This window comes from Gobius niger (genome assembly GCF_951799975.1).
Source record: "Gobius niger genome assembly, chromosome: 21".
NCBI lineage: Eukaryota > Metazoa > Chordata > Actinopteri > Gobiiformes > Gobiidae > Gobius > Gobius niger.
Window position 1 is genome coordinate 6983990 of NC_136872.1, and position 19808 is coordinate 7003797.

At 42.2% G+C, this 19808-nt stretch overlaps 1 protein-coding gene across 1 annotated transcript; it reads right to left on the reverse strand.

Annotated features, from left to right (window-relative positions):
• Positions 1 to 218: 218 nt before the first annotated feature.
• On the reverse strand, positions 219 to 4563 carry LOC306980742 (protein-arginine deiminase type-2-like; the record flags this gene model as incomplete). Its single annotated transcript, XM_079580171.1, has 13 exons — positions 219 to 452; positions 522 to 668; positions 737 to 816; positions 919 to 1012; positions 1089 to 1236; positions 1784 to 1935; positions 2121 to 2228; positions 2309 to 2420; positions 3414 to 3567; positions 3642 to 3753; positions 4058 to 4119; positions 4199 to 4268; positions 4528 to 4563. 13 exons carry the CDS (start codon positions 4561 to 4563, stop codon positions 219 to 221), a joined length of 1509 nt encoding a protein of 502 aa, XP_079436297.1.
• Between the last annotated feature and the right edge of the window lie 15245 nt (positions 4564 to 19808).

The window sequence follows — 19808 nt, forward strand, 5'->3', positions numbered from 1 at the left end:
TGAATCACAAAGGCAAAGGTGTCCAAAAGTGCTTTAGTAGTATGAGGGAACACGTGATGATAAATACTGTTTGTAACTATGTGTTTGTTTATTGTTCTTCTATTTCAGTTTGTCTAAGAATAGCAGATTGATTATTGTTTAGATTGTGTGTCACTGTGTCTTGACGTACGGCAAGCCTTTCTTTCTTTTTAAAGTAAAATGATGTTGATGAAATGGTCTCACATCTCCATCTCCCACCACTTGAAGTTAAAAGCCTTCCTGCGGACATTGGAGCCACAGTGCACGTCTCCAAGGTTGAGGTGGTAGGAGGTAAAGTCGTCGATGAAGTTGCACATGAGGCCGAGGGGCTCCAACAGCCTGACCACCTCTTTCTCGACGACACACTTCCCGTCCACCTTGGGTCCAAAGGGCTTGGCGATGCCCAGATTCTTCCCCAGGACGATCAAGTTGACCTGAAGACGGAGGACAGATGAGGTAGAGAAGCAAAACTGTGATAAAAAATAACATGAATGAAGACTTACAGTGTCTGGATAGTAAGAAACAGCCCCTTTTCCCGTCTTGAACGATTTGAATTCCGCTGACTTGTACAAAACGGGAATATCCACGATGTCGTCCTCGTCCAACTCCAGCTCATTCTTCAGACGGTCTCTGTTCCAGTCGATGCACCTCTGAGACAACAGCACGTCTGTCACATTGTGAATACATTTTTATCGCAGCATAAAAGCTCCACACTCACTTGGTAGTAGTCGTTCTCATCGTGCAAAGTTTTGTCGGCCAGAAGCTCATCCACTGTCACTTTCGTCACATCGGGAACATCTTTAAAGACGAAAATACTGACAGTTTAACACATTTTTATTGAGTACATTCTTAACTTCTGTACAGTATAACAAACTCCTAGACATTCACACATCAGCTGACCTTCAAAGAACTTGGCTTGACCGTGACCAGTTTCCTGTAGACCCTGGAACAGTTTGTAGGCTGCGTGCGGACTGGCCAGCAGCAGACGGAAGCCCTGTGTGCACAAATAAGGATGGTCTCCTTGTGCCGACCTACTGTACATTTTGTCTAAAATGAACACCAGAGCTTGCCTTTCTGTTGTTGGCTGGCACAAAGGACAGGAACTCATCCACATGTCCAATAATCAGCCAATCGACGTATAAGACAATGGGCTTCTGAACCACCTGAGCGCGCAGGAAGTTTTGGGTCACGCTGGACATGTTCCTGCCATCGGTTTGGCTTTGGAGAGAGAGAGCGAGAAAGCAATAGCAATTTGTATTTACAAAAATGACACACAAAAAAGCTTTGTCCCTTGTCCCAACAACAACTCAACTGAATCAACTGAAGCGGGAAAAATCTGCAAAATACACACTGAATCCAAAACAAACTGGTTAGAAGTGGTTACTAAATTACGGTGACCAGATTGTCACTCTTAAAAACTGGGAGACAATTTGGGAATTTGGAGACTAAGCCCAACTCTTTTCCCATACGGTAAAACTTTTGATGCCTTATGGTAAGACGTGATCCAATCAGAATTGAAACAACAGAGATTTTGAATTGACATTTGCATGGCCCAAAGACATTTTCAAGCGAAGTGTGGTGCTTTGGGGATCATTTTGGCCAAAAACGGGACAACGGGGCAATTTACAAATGTTCGATTTCAGATTTAGTGGGGTTTTATTAATCCATTTGGAAGTGTATTATGTTGCTCTGTTTTGGGGGGTCGTATGTTGAGTAATTAGTATCTCCATGTTGAATCTTGGCCATTAGAAGCTTTAAAACGTACAAAGGGAAGGCTCCTCCGAAGACGATGCGTCCCATGGGGTAGGTCTTTCCGTTCACAGTCACAGGAGGACTGACCTCCAGGTTTCCAAAGGACTCCAGGCTGTTCACTTCATCTCTGGGGGGGTTGAAGGTCACATATCCAAAGTCTGGGCCCTAAAACACAATCACTAATATCAGTATGCTAGGCCTTTAGCCGCAAGCGCATTGATATTTTAACTTCGCTTTCACAGCAAACTAGCCCCATACTTTCTGATTTATATCATACTTTTTCTTAATTTTGCGTTTCTGTTAATCTATCAAGGCGAAGGTCGGAGCGTTCTTTATTTTAATTCCCTCACCAGCAGCTGGTTGTATGGAAAGTTATCGAGTGCTCTGTCCCGTGGAGAGTCCAGGACCACAGGGAAGGTTTTGTGCGGAGCGTGGATGTAGCCAAACTCCATCTCATCCTGACAAACACAACAGTGAGTCAGACACTGCACTATATCATATTTCCATGGCAGTAGTACATGCGGCTGAAGTGTCCTGCCTGTATCCAGCGGTCGCCTCGGTTGACCGTGTCAGTGATCACGTGGAGCTCACATCCCACCGTCTGCACGAGCGCCTTCATCCCGTCAAGGAATTTGGCATTATCAAATGTGCTGAGACGAATGGGAAACTGTTGTTAAATGAAGATACAACACCTACAAAAGGCTCTTATGGATTGTGTCTAAGTGTATCGACATTTGAAGACAACACGCTCAAGAGTTACATCATCATCATCATGTTTGGAGCAAATCGGAGGCTAATCAGGCCCTGGAGGCAGTGGCTTACAGAGCAAATCAGGAAATGTATATAGGACTATGAATGCATCACCCCACTCCAATGGTTCTCAAAAGCTCTTAAGCAATTCAAAGCTGCCACTAAATCTGCTTGAGATAAAAAACAACAAAGTCATACCTGCAGACATACACCTTGACAGGCGCTTGAAGATTAGGCGTCATAATCCATGGGGCCATTTTGAACTGCACTGTGTCGGTGAAGATGGGAGTTTCGGGTGTTCCCTGAGTCCTCAAACGTAAACTTAGCATTATAAAGGTGAATAACTGTAAAATAAATAAATAAACTGTGTCTTACAGGCTGCAGGAGACTGACGTGGATTCTGACCAGTCCAGCAAAGTCTTTGTCGGCAAACTTCACTCCCTCCACATAGAAGGTGGTCTCTTTGGTGTATGCAGTTTCCTGAGAGAGTCTCCCACTGTCGAGCATTAACAGGCAGTAGCCCTCTGCCAATAAAACGCCAAGGTAAAAGTAGGTAAAGTAAGTACATCTTTGTCCCTGACTCAGTAGCGCTAAATGATACTCAGTGGTATTTTTTTGATGATACCATTACACAGCCTCCGATACCACGTGAAAGACTTTTAGCCCGAGACCACATGATCATATACAGTAGAATAAAGAAAGCCTGTGCACGTTGAGGCTTCAGTCTTCCACTCTAAAAACTAATGAATGGCATCAAAGAGATGGAACAAATGCTTTCTCATTGTTACAGTTTTTGTGCCTCCACAGTCAGTATCTGGGCATTAGTTTAGTATAAGCCACGACAGCCACAAGTGGATTGGGTACTCAATACTGGCATCACATGATAAAAATACCTTCTGTGCATATTTGGAGACTTACCGTGTATTTTGGTATAGACTCGGGCCCCCTCAGCGTCAAGAGCCGACATGTGCAACATCAGTTTGTGGCCCTTGGGAAGCTCTTTCGGCCCGACAGTCCTCAGCACCATCTGAGACATGTCCTTCAAATCTGCACATCAGGAACAATAGAAATGAATCTTGGACCAATTTAACAATTTTAAACAATTTTACTTTAAAACGTACCCTCCTCTGTGCCGACATAATTCTTCTCATTGTCTGGTCTCTTCCCTGAGTCGCTGTCACAGTTCACCAACAGGATCGCCCCGTGACCTTCAGGACCCCACTTCCACGACGCCTGTTCACAACACAGACACAGTCCTGGGTCCTTCACGTACCCCTTCACATAACATTGACCGAGACTGGAGTCTAATTGTCATTCTTAGAGTGCACGGCTCATCATATTAAATCTCCTCTTGTGGAAGCATAATCAGACTTCGATATTCAACGTTGACTGTTAAATAGTCTCCAGGCCTGTATTAATGGTAATTTGCTTCTCCTGCATTAGACATCCAGATTTTCTCAACAGCCTTTCCCCCCCCCCCTTCATATCCATGGGCTAGCTGATACTTCTACAGCAGGTTTTATTGCCATTATATTACCTTGTTGGGGTTGTTCTTCTCCACCACTCCATCCCGGTCAGCGTCCACGTCCAGGGAGATCTCTGCCGGACAATCACGATTAATATCAGTACTTTAAGGAAAGTATGTCGTTTTCTTCACATGAAGCAATGGCGCTCTCACCGATGGCTGTGAGGAGCAGCTCTGCAGACGCCATCAACTTTGAATTATCATCAAACAGCTGGATCTTCACCTGTGGAGCATTCGTGCTTTAACAAGTCTCATGATGTTCACAAACCAGCCAATCTTTACAGAGGCTTTATTATGACAAATCAACTTCTTTATATATGAAATAGAACATATAAATGCAGGCTTAAAATTGGTTTGGTTCATGTTGCAATACTGCTGTTATCTCTTGTTATTTGGATTGACATTTCTACATAGTCAAAGTTGACTTGTCAAAGTGTGGGTCACATTTTGTGAGTTCCAGCTTTTCAAGTTTAAATTTGTACCTTTCCATCTCCCTGCTCCTTACTGGCACTGCTCATGCTCAGGAGCAGCATAGAGTCTTCTTTCAGAGGCAGTTTGCATGCATCCCACCACGGATACCCGATACACAGCACATTATTCTCCACATTTCCGCTGCAGACAACCGAGAAGGACTTGGCGCTGGGAGGAGCTGTCCTGGAGCACAAACCACAGGTACAATATTAACATCAGACATTAAGAGAATGACAGATGCAGAGGTTGTGGGGTCAGTTACCTGTAGAGGTTGATGGTGAGCTGGGTGCCCACCACATACAGCACCTCAGTGGTGCCTCCATTAAAGTCCACGGTGAGGGTGCGGTTCTGAGGCATGTCTCTGTTCTGTGGAGCAGCTGGAGAAACACTGACGCTGTTCTGCCCAGACTGTGTGAATTTGAGGATTTATATAGAGCAAAGGTGCTGATGTCATGCAAAGACTGATTGGTCAAATATAAAGACAGCTTGTGAGTCACCTCTTATCTTCTGATTTTATTAGAAGATAATAATAATTTAAAAGATAACAGCATGTATGGGCCTGCCCATTAGCCGCTATCTTACATATTATTTATTTCTAATGAGCGAGTTGCGTGACAAGTGTTATCCAAGAACTAAACAATAGTTTCAGTTGGAGCAGGGACTGATCTGCCCTCCTTCAGTTATGTGGATGAATGCTCTATTGTACCTGAGCCGTCACCTCCACCATTCACGCTTGACAAATGCAATATTGATACATTTACTATATTTAACTCACAAACTCCAATGCACATTCATTTCACATTCATTTGCTCTGACAGATTTATGAGTCCTGTCAGAGTGACCACACCTGCAAACAACAGCTGATAAGTGACAGGTCACATGCATCAGGCGACCGTAGTCTGACACCAAAACATGTCAGCACCACTAAACACTTCAAATACAAGGACTGCATGAATCAAAAATATATCTACAGAAATCAACAACACTCTGGATAACTAGGACATGAGGCCATATGTCAAAAATCCTGAAATATCACTTTAAAACAGTATGTGTCAGAAAACAAGCTGTTGTATAATTACAGGATGTAAATACGTCACCAGAGGAGACTTCTCTGTTTATAACTGTGGCTGTTTTAGCCTTTAATGCCAACAAATGGTCAAATAGAGTCACAATCTGAAATAACTGATAGGAAAAACAGCTCAGCTCAGCTTGATGTCTATATTAAAGTTTTCTTCGTTTTTTTTAATTGTAGTTTTTTTTTAAAAAATGAGTTAAGTACGTTAAATGTGGCCAGGAAGTACCCTTCACTTGCAAACAGGTAGCATATTATCTTAAAAACACTTCTGTTAAAATACAGGTGTGACCGGGTCACTGTGGGTACATGTATGGGGTAGTCGTTTGTCCAACTGGCCAGGGTGTTTTAGGAGTTTGCGGGTACTGGCCTCTCCTGTAAAGGCGCCAGAAGCCCCGGTTTGGCCATAGTCTGGTGTATGCAAGGTAAATGCGGTTCAGATTTGTTTGTTTGTTTTGCTTCCAAACGCACGGTGGAACTAACATGCATATGGTTGCTTCAACAGTTGGCCTCTGTTGCCCAATTTATGCTCTCAATTTATTCTCTCAATTTATGCTCTCAGAATTGTGCTTTCCAGTTTTTTTAGAGTAAGTGAAGTTTGTCGGTTACTGGGTGGGTTACTGACAGGTCGCCGAAACAAAGTTGCCTAGAGATTAACCATAGCCCTGCCTCTTAACATAGAAATGCACTTTTCCTCGTAAACATAAGCACTTAGAAACCAAGCACTTTAGGCTGTGAATGTGGATTTAGCTTATCATTTTGTTGTTTTGACTTTGGTTCGAGTTTATTTGCAGTTTTGTTTATTATTCTATTTCTGTTAAACTAGTCCATGTTTACTTTCTGGAGTGTGGGTACATGAAAATACATTTTAAAGAAATAACCTATTTTTAATAACTGTAAAATAAAGAGATATCAATTGTGTACTACTTCTGACTTTGCTCATTTTTGTAGCCAGACCTACCTGCCTATTTTCACAGGGAAACCCTCTGCTAACTTAACATACGAGCATAGTGCAGACCAGGGGGCTCGTTGCCCCGCCCTTGTCCACAGCACGTTAGAGAGGTTACACAGGAGAGCCATAATAAACCATTATTGGTCATCTTGACCCAGCACATTTTCTCCAGTTCAACTTTACCCAAATTTAAAAGCTTCTTGAAGGGAGTGTAATGCCTCATTTGAAAGCTAAGGCCTATAAAACTAAGCTTTTTTTCTTTTTGCGTTGTCGCTAGGGATGGGTATTGTCAAGGATTTATCGATACTCCTTATCGATCCGGTACATTAACGGTACTCTTATCGGTACTTTAAATGAAAAAAAAAAATTGTTAGGCATTAATCCTTGGCCTGTATTTATTTTTTATAACTCTATTTGGATCTAATTTATTTCCAATATGCGCTTCACTTACTTTACTAATCTTAGTGCAGTAAAATGAACTCGAGCTACAGCCTGTTTTCTGCCTCTCAGCTTGTGTCCAATGGGTCGACACCGGCTCTGAAACACTTAAAGGTAAATCCACCGTTTGGCCTGTTTGCGTCTCGCCTCATACGCAACAATGTGAAGCGCTCCATCAACCATAGCCTCGGCACATCGCAAAAACATCTGTCCATTTTGTGTCCTGTCATAATTACGAGCTCGACAATACGAGACACCGACAAGAACTTGCTAATTGTCTCTTGTCCAAACATTGCCATACACGGAAACCCATCCAAAAATGCAGCCATCCAAATCCCCGACACGACTCCCGAGCGCCGATCACCCTCGCCGCAGCTAAACCCGAGCTGACGCGGCGTGACATCGAGGTTCCATCTCCCAGAGGCCGCTAATTCACGGTCACACCTTTTTAAACCGTAAAATAGCAGACCGTAAAATACTTTGGGGACATTTCGAAGCGAGGTAATTACTCCGGAGATCACGGGGGTCAGTGATTGGCTGCCTCATTATTAGGGCGGAACATCGAATTAGGCCCAACCGTGTCATTATTCGGTTTAAAAATGTCCCGCATCCGTTTTTGAAGCCGAGCTTTGGTATTGATTGCGGCATGCGGCTCAGTCTGACATTTTTTGTGTGCACTACGGAGAGGAATTTAGCTCATTGATTGGGTGAAACAGGCCATAATTTGTTTTTGTGCGCACGCCGTATTGGATTTTGAAAATGAGCACTCAGATTAACCCTCAGTTTGCATCAAGAAGCCAAAGAAATTAGTCTGCTTTCAACATTTGGCAAACTTGTTGTTTGTTGGCTTTAAAGTTGACGTAAACATTGAGCACTGATGAAAAGGTGTAACTTCTTTGGCTAAAGTTTGATATTCAGAATTTTAGACCGCGATGGTGGAAGCTCAAAGGCCAACGGGCAGATGACACTCAACAACTTTAATACTAAGTTACATTTTTCACGTAGATCTATCAAATAATGAGTGTTGAAATCAGGGAAAAAATGAATTTGAGCGGTAGAGTCAATGGAGCAGCTTTACACAACATGTGCATGCACTTCTGTAACTTTTTGGGTTGAACTTTTTGGGTTACGTCTTAAAGTAGTTTTATCATACGTTACTTTTCACTTCTACTAGAGGAAAATGATCATGATATCTGCATTGTGAGTAAATATTTATGTGGCAAATGCTTCATTTTGATCTCATCTCGTGCCCCTTATTCTTCTGTTTTTCTGTATTTTCATGCCAATTTCTAGGAATTTTCTTTGTAAATCACAATTTCTGGCCAATATTCGAACCTTGGATTCAGGAGTAACATCCTGTTTTCTCTGTTTGCTTTGTCTCGGCACTTCCATTGTCCTGACACTTTCAGTCAAGTTCGAAGCCCGTTCATTTAAACGGAGAACGAGGGAAAGTGTTTTCCGCTCTAATCTGATATTTAGGAGATTAATTTGTGTAAAATGGCCAATGGCCAATGACCGAAAACTGCTTTGTTTTCGTGTAGTAACTAGATTTTTTCTGGACTTCTCCAGTTCCATGTTAACTGATAGGAGAAGAGGGGCGGGCACAATTCATGGCGGCGCCCACACAAACTTCCTGAATAAGGTGAATACCCTTCATCGGGTGCTCGAGGCTTTGTGGGAGTTCGCCCAACCAGTCCGCATGTGTTTTGTAGATCTGGAGAAGGTGCTCGACCATGTCCCACGTGGTGCCCTGTGGGGGGTGCTCCAGGACTATGGGGTATGGGAGTATGTCTGTTCTCTGTATGACCGCAGCAGGAGCTTGGTTCGCATTGCCGGCAGTAAGTCAGACCTGTTCCCGGTGCGTGCTGGTCTCCGCCAGGGCTGCCCTTTGTCACCGGTTCTGTTCATTACCTTTATGGACAGAATTTCTAGGCGCAGCCAGGGGCCGGAGTGTGTCCTGTTTGGGAACCTCAGGATCTCATCTCTGCTGTTTGCAGATGATGTTGTTCTGTTGGCTCCAACAAACCAGGACCTTCAGCACGCACTGGGGCGGTTTGCAGCCGAGTGTGTAGCGGCCGGGATGAGGATCAGCACCTCCAAATCTGAGGCCATGGTTCACCACCGGAAAAAGGTGGCTTCCCCTCTACAGGTCGGTGGGGAATCCTTGCCTCAAGTGGAGGCGTTCAAGTATCTCGGGGTCTTGTTCACGAGTGAGGGACGGATGGAGCGTGAGATCGACAGACGGATCGGTGCGGCGTCAGCAGTGATGCGGTCGCTGTATCGGTCTGTCGTGGTGAAGAGGGAGCTGAGACTGCTGCCCCCGCGCCCCGGATAAAACGGAAGAAAATGAATGGATGGACAATTTCCACACTATTGTATGTGTACACTTGAAGCAACATTTATTTACACCACGAAGTGTACACTTTATGGTGTAAATAAAATAATTTGTAAATAATGTGTAATTTTTTCCGACTTTTTTACTCAAACACAGTACTCAAGTAACATTTTGTATTGTTTTAAATGTTGTAATCTGTAAAGCGCTTTATAAATAAAGTTTGATTTGAATAAGTTCTCCAAGTACTTTTTTACTTTTACTTATAATACTTGTAATTATTTGGGTCACTACTTTTTGCTTAAGTAAGGTTGCTATTACTTGAGTAAATATTGGCTGCTCCACCCACCTCTAGAAAAGGTAAGGTGGGGCTTAAAAAAGGAGGCATTAGCAAGTAACCCATGTGTAAAACAGTGGTGAACTGTTCATTTCTATAGCACTGTTTGCTAAGGTGGCAAGAGAAACAATCTTAAAGTGTATCATCTAGTGCAGTAGTTCTCAACCTTTTGGAACCGCGACCCCCATTATAACAGTTACAGGGGTTCGTGACCCCCCGCCCGGGTCATGCCGTGAGAAATCGGAACATTATCCTACATAATTTGTAAAAAACTAAGAAAAAAACAAATGGCTATAATAAAATTCATCAAATTACGAACATATAATGGCACTCTGGTAACATAGCAAACAAATGCAGCAGTAAAATATTATAATATACGCTAAAAAAAAGTATGCATATTTTATCTACATGATCTGGCGACCCCCCAAATTCATCTCGCGACCCCATTGGGGGTCCCGACCCCCAGGTTGAGAACCACTGATCTAGTGAGTCCAAAGTCAAGCGACTATCCAAGTGAGTGAATCATGAAATGAGGTCCCAGCAGCACTACCCGTATGCATGTGAAGTATGTTTTGTGTTGCAGGTCCTGAAGGCGGCACGCACAACACTCACTCACCTTTATCAGTCGACACACAAACACAAATCTATAACACGCCCAAGAAGTTAATAAAAAAAAACACTCCAGGATGTACTGACTCTTCAAAAAGTTACTCAAGAGTGACACACGCCTCTGTCTGCCACTGGAGTGACACAAACCTTCCTGCAGCAGATCAAGATGTTGTCTCAGGTCAGTTTCAGGCTCATTGTTCACATCCACACATAAAGTTACAGAACATAATTGAACAACCAAACCCATACAAACACATACAGCTGTAAAACTGTTTCTCGGCTCGATGTTGCCGCAGATCAGAGCTACGGGCTACATGACCCCCCTGTTGCATCATGGGTATAGCTCGGGGGTGGCAGCAGACCTCATGTCCGCGGGGGTCCGGCTCGTTAGCGCGCCTAGCTTTGTTCCACTCCGACTTCTCCCAGATAATTGGATGTTATGAAGATAAATGGGCGTTAGCTTTGCCGCGCTAACCGACTTCTGAGGCCCGCTGCGACCTGTAATGAAAACCCGCGATCGGCCTAACGCTGATTAATCATCTCTTTGCTCCGCCGGCCGACTGATTGAATACATTTTTTTTTTTTTCCCCTCTGGTCGTACACATCCTGCATGAGTGCTTTTCTGCCCGAACTAGACCCCGGGCATCTGTACATGCGCCCTCGCTGTAATTTACTCCCAATTATCGGCATTAAAAACCATAGGCGCTGATCTAATAACATGTTTCTGTTCAGTTTACTGGTGCGCCAAGACAGTAATGTATTCGGCCCACTTCAAACGCAACGCACGCTGAGATTTTGTTATGCACGCCGTCTCCTGCGTTGGCGTTATTTTTCTGGAATTTTTTTTTTGCCGCTATAAAACAAATCATTAACAGCAGCAGTCCAGGTTACATGTTGTTATCCTATACGCTGTAATGTCAAAAGAGCGACTAAGCTATACAACATGACAGCGATACCAATAGTATTTTTGCACTTGGGTGTCCATATCACCCATTTAGAAGAAGACTATTTAGGCTATTTAAACTTGATCATGTTCTCTTCCGAGTCCTGAAAAAAGATCTCACTCAATAAAAACACTTCCAAAGATTGTAAAGTCATTTATGCTGGATGAAATATTACCTGGATGAAATGCATTTTGATGTAAAGTAAGTAATAATAGATTGTGTCCCTATTAAGTCCCTCCTTCCCAGATCACAGCAACTAATCAGGGTCCAGTGTCATCCTGCATTGACCAATGAGATGAGCTTTTCCCGTGAACCAGCCTGTCAGGTCCAATCAGGAGGGAGGGGGAGGAGCTTGATCATTTACTTGTATAAAGTCTGTTCTTGCTTTCCTCAGTTTGCAAACTAAGAAGGCCTTTTTGGTTAAAGAGGGGAGGAATTTGATTTGTTAACTTTCCAATTTCAGTCAAGCTCTCCTCACTTTACAAACTTACAGACTATCACTTTAATGTCAGCTTGTTTTCCAGTGTTGTTTCCCTAAAATCCCTGCTATTATTTATTAGATCTCTCGAGGTCCTCCAATTACTGTGACTTCCCCATGAGGCTTCAAGCTCTCTCCCACTCTCTCCACGATGTTTTGTAGAAAAGGTGAATTTCTGATAATAAATAGCCTGAGAGCCATGAGAGTAATTGGTTGTGCTGCCGTCCATTCTCCAAAGTCTACTCAAGATTGTCTCTGTAATCCTGCATGGTGTGGCAGCAACATACGCAAAAGTTAAACCACCTGCATTGTAGTTACACTGTTATAAAAGTCATCTTCATTTTTTTTCTCTCTTTAAAGTGATAGTCTGGCATCTAAATGTATTACAAATTTGATAAAATGTGCAAAATTGACCACCATTTTGATGTAAATTAAGGAATAATATATATATATATGTTATTTTTTAGAAAGTAACTAATCAGACTCTAGTATCCTCCCGCGTTGACCAATGAGACGAGCTTTTCCTGCGAACCGGCCTGTCAGGTCCAATCAGAAGGGAGGGGGAGGAGCTTGATCGTTTACTTTTGAAAATTATGTTCCTGCTCTCCTCATTTTGCAAACCAAGGAGGGCTTTCAGGATAAAGAAGGGAAGGATTTGACCGTTTCAAACTTCACTCTATCTCTCCTCACTTACAAACTATCACTTTAACGTACAGTATCATCTATTTATCTCTTGATTTAATGTTGAAAATAGCTGTAATGTGGCTTTCTTGATAATTTCCTCATCAATATGGCCATTGATCTCAAAAACACTAATACATTTTGGTCAATCAATCCTGAAGTTACCAGAAGTTTCCATATTTTTCAGCACAACTGGATGCAGCTGTCTAAATCCAGTGTGTGCACAATACTTGCACCATCAACCATATGTTCACTCATTCTCTGGGTTACCTCGTGCACAGTTCTACTTACCAAAAAAAGAAGGAAAAAGAAATCTACATAATTGGCTTTTGCGTAGCTCTAAATGAAGACGAATCACTTCTGCACTCCACACTACCCTAGCGCTGCCTTCTCGGATCACATCGCATAATTATGAAATATTAAAGCTATGTTAGCCGCGAATCCGTTATGTGCACTTGCATCAAGGTCATGGAAGGTCCGCTGTTTCTCTTTCATAATGCGTTGTAGTTGGAATCGTCCTTGATACATTTTTAATCCTCTGGCCCAAAGTGGAGATCACATTCATTATTTATGATTTCCCCCTTGTTTTTCTATTAATCTGCAGAAATGTCACCCTGAGTTAAAGTAAAAGTAATTTGTTTGTTAGAACCTCTTAACCCGCACCTGAACCGAGCACATTTTTCTCCCGTTCGACATTGCCCATATCTAAAAGCTTCTTGAAAAAAGTGTCAAAATAGCGAGGAAGACGAGGATCGCCGGTACAAAAAAAGTGGTAGTATTTCCTGACCTTTACACCTGAAGCCAGGGGCGGACTGGGACTGAAAAACAGCCCTGGGCTCTGACTAGCCTGGCCCAAATTAGCGTAATTGTGCACTTCCACAAATACATATTTTAACCTCTTACCCCCCGCCCTAACAATAACGAGTGCATTTTCCCCAGTTCGGCTTTTTATTATTATTTTTTGACTGGTATCATCAGTAAAAAGAACGGGAAAGGTGGTCGTAGAAACAGAAGCAAAATCATTAATATAAATAATAATGGTCCCAAAATTGAACCTTGTGGCACACCATACTCCACGGAATTCATGTTTTTTTATACTGGGCTTTACCCAAATCTAAAAGCTTCTCGACTGGAGATCAACAATGAAACGCCTCATTTGAAAGCTAAGACCTACAAAAGTGACGGAAACTTTGTCACGTCGCCACATTTTTGTCATATTTTATATTTTTTGTCCGTTTTTTTCTCATGTTTTGGTTGACTTTTCATCCTCCTTTTCTCGCTATTTTGATGCTTTTCTTTTTAGCTTTTAGATTTGGGTAAAGCTCGGTTGAGGCGGGACTGGTGGCCCTTCTGTGCTCTTCCAGAACGGACATATGGCCAGTCCACCCCTGCCTGAAGCCCGGCCTTCCAGCATTTTTAACATTCAACAAAAGCTCACGCTCAATGAACATCCTTATGACCTTGCTTTGAGGCCACGTCATGTCTCACCCTGTCCGTCCCTGTGACCCGTTTGAAGGAGTTTGCTCAAATGGCCTCCTCCCCCGTGATGCCAGCCAAGCTCTCAGCACCATCAAATATTTAGCCCCCGCAGCTGCATATTGCTCCAGCTGCTGCAGACCTCTGAGTGCACTGATCTGAGACCAGCCTGCCGTCAGCTGTCCACCTGCTCCACCGCAGAGTCAGGGTCACCTCTACGACTCCCTTGGAAGAAAGCATGTATGAAAACCAAAACAGGAAAACAAAACAAACAAAAACATTAGGGCTAAAGTTCTGTTCATTTTATGTGTATTTTAGTCTCGGCTGGAAATTTGTCCTCTGCATTTGACCCATCCTTCAATGTCACTGAGAAGAAAAAGAGAAGAGAGATGAGCGACCGAAGCACACCCAAAATCTTAAAAAAAGTGAGTAGATTTTGAGATTTTATTTTTAAAAGCACAAATTAAAAATAAAATCTCAAAATACATGAAAATAGCAAACACGTGAAAAATACATACAATTGAAAATATAAATGATTAACAAAGCATTTTAATTTCAAAAAAATTCATACAAAATAATCCGTGAAAGAGTGGTGCTGCGTTTCTTTAGCCTGATAAACCACACCCACCTTCTTTCTGCACGAAAGAAGGTGGGTCTGGCCACGCACGGTAGACAAGTTGTTGATTGGCGGCTAAGGCCGAGCCGAACCAATCACGACCGTCCCAGAGAAATGAGATGGTTACGTCACTCGCTGCACCTCTGTGTTTTTAGTTCAATTAACGTTAACATCAGCCAAAACTAATCATTGGATGAAGTAGTCAAGGATTTTGCCTCGCGTCTTCCGCGTGAGTTTATATTCACTTCATATTTGTTTAATTGGACACAGCTGTCGTCACGTCCGCTAATCGCTAATTGGTTTATTTCACTGACAATCTGTGCGCGTTAGGCCCGCCCCTTCAAACTGCTCCAATTGCTCCGTGACCAGACTAACTCCCTGCATGGAATGAACAGGGAAGAGTATGGCAGAGCCAGGCAAGCGTTTCTTTTCCAACTGTACAACTTCTCAGACAATAGGGGGCGATAATGAGTATTTGCGTAGCGTTGTTGTTGAATTCAAGCCAACTCTATGCAAATACGGTGCATTCATTGAACTACAGCCATTGGCGGCGGAGAGCAGTCCACCAACCACAGAACAAGAGCTGACAGACACCTGTGTGTGATTGGCTCACGTGCTTCAGCTGCGTCTCAAACCCCGCCTCCACGTGCTCCTGCTGCAGGGGGGCTGGCGAAGTCGTTTGGTGAGAATCCGCTGTCATGCCGTGTAAGTAAAAATGTATACTTAATTTATGCATATAATTCATGTATGTAGGAGAAACACATAAAGAATAAGCATTAAAAGTAGCTTTAGTAGCTTTAATGCCAACAGTTGTGCAGGCCTGATATCTCTGCAGATAGCAATTAAATTAGCATTTAGCAAAGTAAACTCATGTTGCTAAAACAACATGGCATCAGGTATTCTGTCTTTATTTACGCCGTAAATTAAACTAAAACATTTTACTCGTTTTAAATCAAGGTCCAATTTATTTATAAAACATTTACACTCAGAAGGCACTGCCTCAAAGTGCAGAAACAATCCACAATCTGGACCAGACATTCCCAAAGTAATGCTGTCCCTTTTATCAGTGTGAAGATCCCACTTTGCCCCAATAAAATGATGCACTGTTCAAAAGAATTAGTGTTGTATTTTACATATTCAATAACAAATAGTCATGACAGCTGACTAAATGACTTACAGAAGTTTTAAGTTTCATAAATACATGTGAATTGCCTTTGAAACTTCAAAATTATCATTGTACTTGCTTTGTTGACGAGCTTTGGGGGCCCACCTGCTGCTGGGGAATCACTGCTTTGGGAATCACTTAAATTGTACATAAAGACAATGAAAAACAAACAAACCAATGCAAAAACATGTCCATACCAGCCTAACTGGTCAGAGAATCGCAGAGCTCTGACAAGTGTGTGCAAAGAGAGCATTTCCGTTAGATAAGGTGTCGCTGGTCCCTTTAAAAAGTTAAAGAGGGAACAGAAACCCACTGACCACCACTGAGCTGCGCTGCTAATCCAGTTTACAAGAGCTGTAAATAAAAACACCCAGAGTTTTTGAACGAGAGCCGGTCTTATGTGGGCTATGGGCACTTTCAGCACACCAAATACAACAATAAATAGAACTGATACTTTGAATGAATGAATTACCGTAGTTTGTTCTTTTTAGGTGAGGAGTGAATGCTGTGGCTTTGTCTGCACCTTCAGAAAGAGCCTGCTCAAGAAAGCACGACAAAATCAACCACTACTTTGACCTTTCTCATATTAATTAAGTGCCATGCTCTCTGTGAGCACTGTGTCAAATAACATTGTGGTTTTTTTTCTGTCCACAGTGACTTCCGAACAAGCTGGCAGAATCACAGAACACTGGTCCTCACATCTGGTCCTACTGCTGCAGCTGTGGAATTATGTGCTCCTCGAGTCAAGCCTGGTAAGACTGGAGAAAGTGAACATACAGACAACAGGATGAACGACTTACTGTTGTAGTTGTTAAGCAAAAAGATTTACATAATTAATGGTCATATATTGTGTTTTTTCCAAGCTTTTTGAACTACTTTAGAACACCTTAGCCTTGATTTTTCTATAGTATGACTGTATGCTTCAAACATAATATGTAGTTATACAATACGGTACAATACAATATGATTAAAAGCTTAATAAAGTCGATTCTGCGTGACCTTGCAGAAACCTTTTATGCTTGATTTAGATCGCCAATTTGCCGGTCGAACTCCAGGTCACCCTTCTGAGCACTGGACGACCGCTTCCATCACTGAATGAACATGTGTGACATGGATGGAGAACACGCCACTGTCCAGTGTCCTCACGCCTGATGGCTTCTACCTGCACAGATAATGATACGTAAGTACACTTAACTAGCTACGATGATGTGCACTTAAACTGTCAAAGGAAATGGGAAATGCTTATAATAATTGTAATAGCTGCCATCGATTGTTCCCATCCCGACTGTACCAGGAAACCTTAAACATGTATTTTGTTCCATTTAAAAATGATTTGACTGTAAAATCAGTTGAGGAATTTGTAACACCCTTGAAGTCGTCATTACGTTGTCAAATAGGGCTGCACAATATATTGTGTCTTTTGGCCTTAATATGGTCTTCTTTTAGTCTTTTTCTTTCTGGTGAAGGAACACATTTCTTACAGGTCTTTTTAGGTTTAGTGAGATATATTGTGCTGAAATGGTTCAGTAAAATATGACAATAATGTCGTTATTAACACAGCTATCCAATATTGCAATATTTCTCATGTTGTGCAGCCCTATTTTATATATATATATATATTATATATTGAGTAGCCCTAATTAGGGGTGGGCCATATCGTATCGTATATCGTTATCGCGATATCATTTCTTTTATAGTTGCAATTGTTTATATTGCTGTTGACACGATATAATTTATGTGACTCTCATTCCACCAGAGCAGCATAAACACTGACTGTAGAACAAGGAGACAGGTGCTTAAAAAGTAAATTGAAATGAAGGATGTGAACTGTTTGAGTAGATCATATTTGTGAGGAAATTAGTTTGGCGCTAAAAAAAAAAATGAAATACCTTTGCATTAATCTTCCCAATAGGTGTAAGGCTGGGATTTTGAAGTCATTTGTCCATCGTCAATTATATCGTCAACTATATTGTTATCGTGATATTTCTTTTTTCATATCGTGATAGAGATTTTTGGCCATATCGCCCTGCCCCAGCCCTAACGGTGCGCTCCTCCTTTAAATTAGTCTTGTGAATCAGACGTAGCACATTGAAAACAAAAAAACAAAACTCAAGCTACTTTTTCAGAATCAAGCAGAAAGTAGAATATGACCCTGACGGATAATTAAAAATTCATTGACTTTTGTAGTTCCTTTATTTAAATCCCTGATGCCATGATGAATGTAGAGTAGGTGTTCACGGTCACCTGAAGCTGTGTAGTTGATTGAGCTGTCTGATTGGTGTGGGCGAGGAAGGAGACACCGGACCAAGGTCAAAGGAAAGGTGATACTAGCTCATCAACTCAGGACTGTTTCTTTTACATGTGACTCAAAGGTTCAGTGCGGCATCTGTTTACCCGCCAAGCTAGAGAAAGTGGCCAGAGGGGTCAGCGTTTCTTATGGGATGGCAAGTGACAATGACAGAAGTAGTGATGCCTTTGGGTAAGAAGTGATGTCATGGAGAAAAGGTACTCCCAATAATAGTTTTCTTCTACTTTTGCTTTCTTTTTCTTTATTGCTTGAGTGACTGGAACTGTACTCACAGCAAATCCATTTCAACATCTTCACAGCCGTTAATTTGTATAACGTCACTGAAATGCAGAAGGAGACCTTTCCACACAAATATGTAATGAAACTACCATTGACCATTGTATAATTGAAGGCCAACTTTATAACTTCTCTCATCCCTCATTACCAGTTTAGTGCATGGATAGAAAGCCTCAGGAGCCAAAACAGGCCCTGCAGCGTATTTCCCCAGGCCGCAGTCATCCGGGGGCCTGAGGATATATGCTGGAGGAGGACCCCCAGTGTTAGAGATAAAATTAAATTACTATTTATCATATTCGGCTTGCTGCATGGCTGTATTATAGAGATGGTACCACTGTACAGCACAACCATGACCCAGTTAGGGGTGGGCGGAATGCAAAATTGGAATATCGAGTATTTCATAAATTAAAAAATTCTATTGAGTGAGTTTAATACTGCTGGAGTTTGTTTGACTGTATTTTTGTCTTTCTTTACACAAATCCCGACATTTCTGCTGCAGCTACATTAGTCTTACCTTCTTACCTGTGCTCTGTCACTTCTTCTACTGTCAACGTTCACATGGTTGAAGCAATAATCCAAAAACGCAAAGAGAAAAGCCGGTGTAATGTGACCGATTGATGAAATGGCTCCTTGGATGAAGCGGTGACTGCAGGCTCTGCTCCTGCTTCATCTCACTCACTCCTCGCTGTGCTCTTTCCATCCTGTGTCTGAGGCTCATTCTTCCAATACTTGATCCTTATTTTGCGATGATATGCTTATATCTGACAGACAATGATTTTCCCTTGGATGCGGCGGCATTCGAGAAGAAGCTTTCGTTGCTTTGCAAACTTCAAGGAGCGTTGAAGCGGGGGCAGAAGCTCAATACATGTAATAATCCAATGTTATTTTCCTCTGAGCCTTGTTTAGTTCTGTATTTAATCAGAGTTGTGTGGACTCCGAGGCCTCACAGCGACAGGCACTGTTACTCCGCCCACTATCCTCACTACAGCTGAGCAGAGGACACACACATAGAAGAAACAGTTATTCAGGAAAAAAGGCCAGCAAGACCTTCTTTGCAGGACTGCACATGTGTCTTTAACCAGCGCAAAAATATTGTCTGAATATTGATATCGAGATATTGAAAAAAAGTATTGAGATATTCATTTTTGTCAGTGTCGCCCACCCCTAGACCCATGATGATAAATAACGATTTAACTTTGTTCTCTCACACCCAGAGTCCCTGTTTAGTCTATACACTATTTGTACAAAGCCACGTTTGAGTTTGGGAAACTGTGAGTGGTTCGTTCAGCCCTCTGTCTTTAGACGAAGAAATCAGTCGCGACCAAACAAACTTGCCCGCCCCCCGTAGTTTAGGGCCTTTAGTGGGTAGACCTAGCATTTCTCTGATCAGTTATTAAGCCTACCTATCACACTCATGTCTGAATACAGGAAGATAAAATGCAATCCCAGCTACTGAGAATTTAGTTGTTGTTTATCTTTCTTTCTTTCTTTGATAGGGAACAACCAATATGTAACAAACGACAACATTAATAGCCATAGCCATTTACAACATCCGCCCCAGAAGGGCTTTTAAAATACAGTACATTACAGTAACCATAATTCTGACAT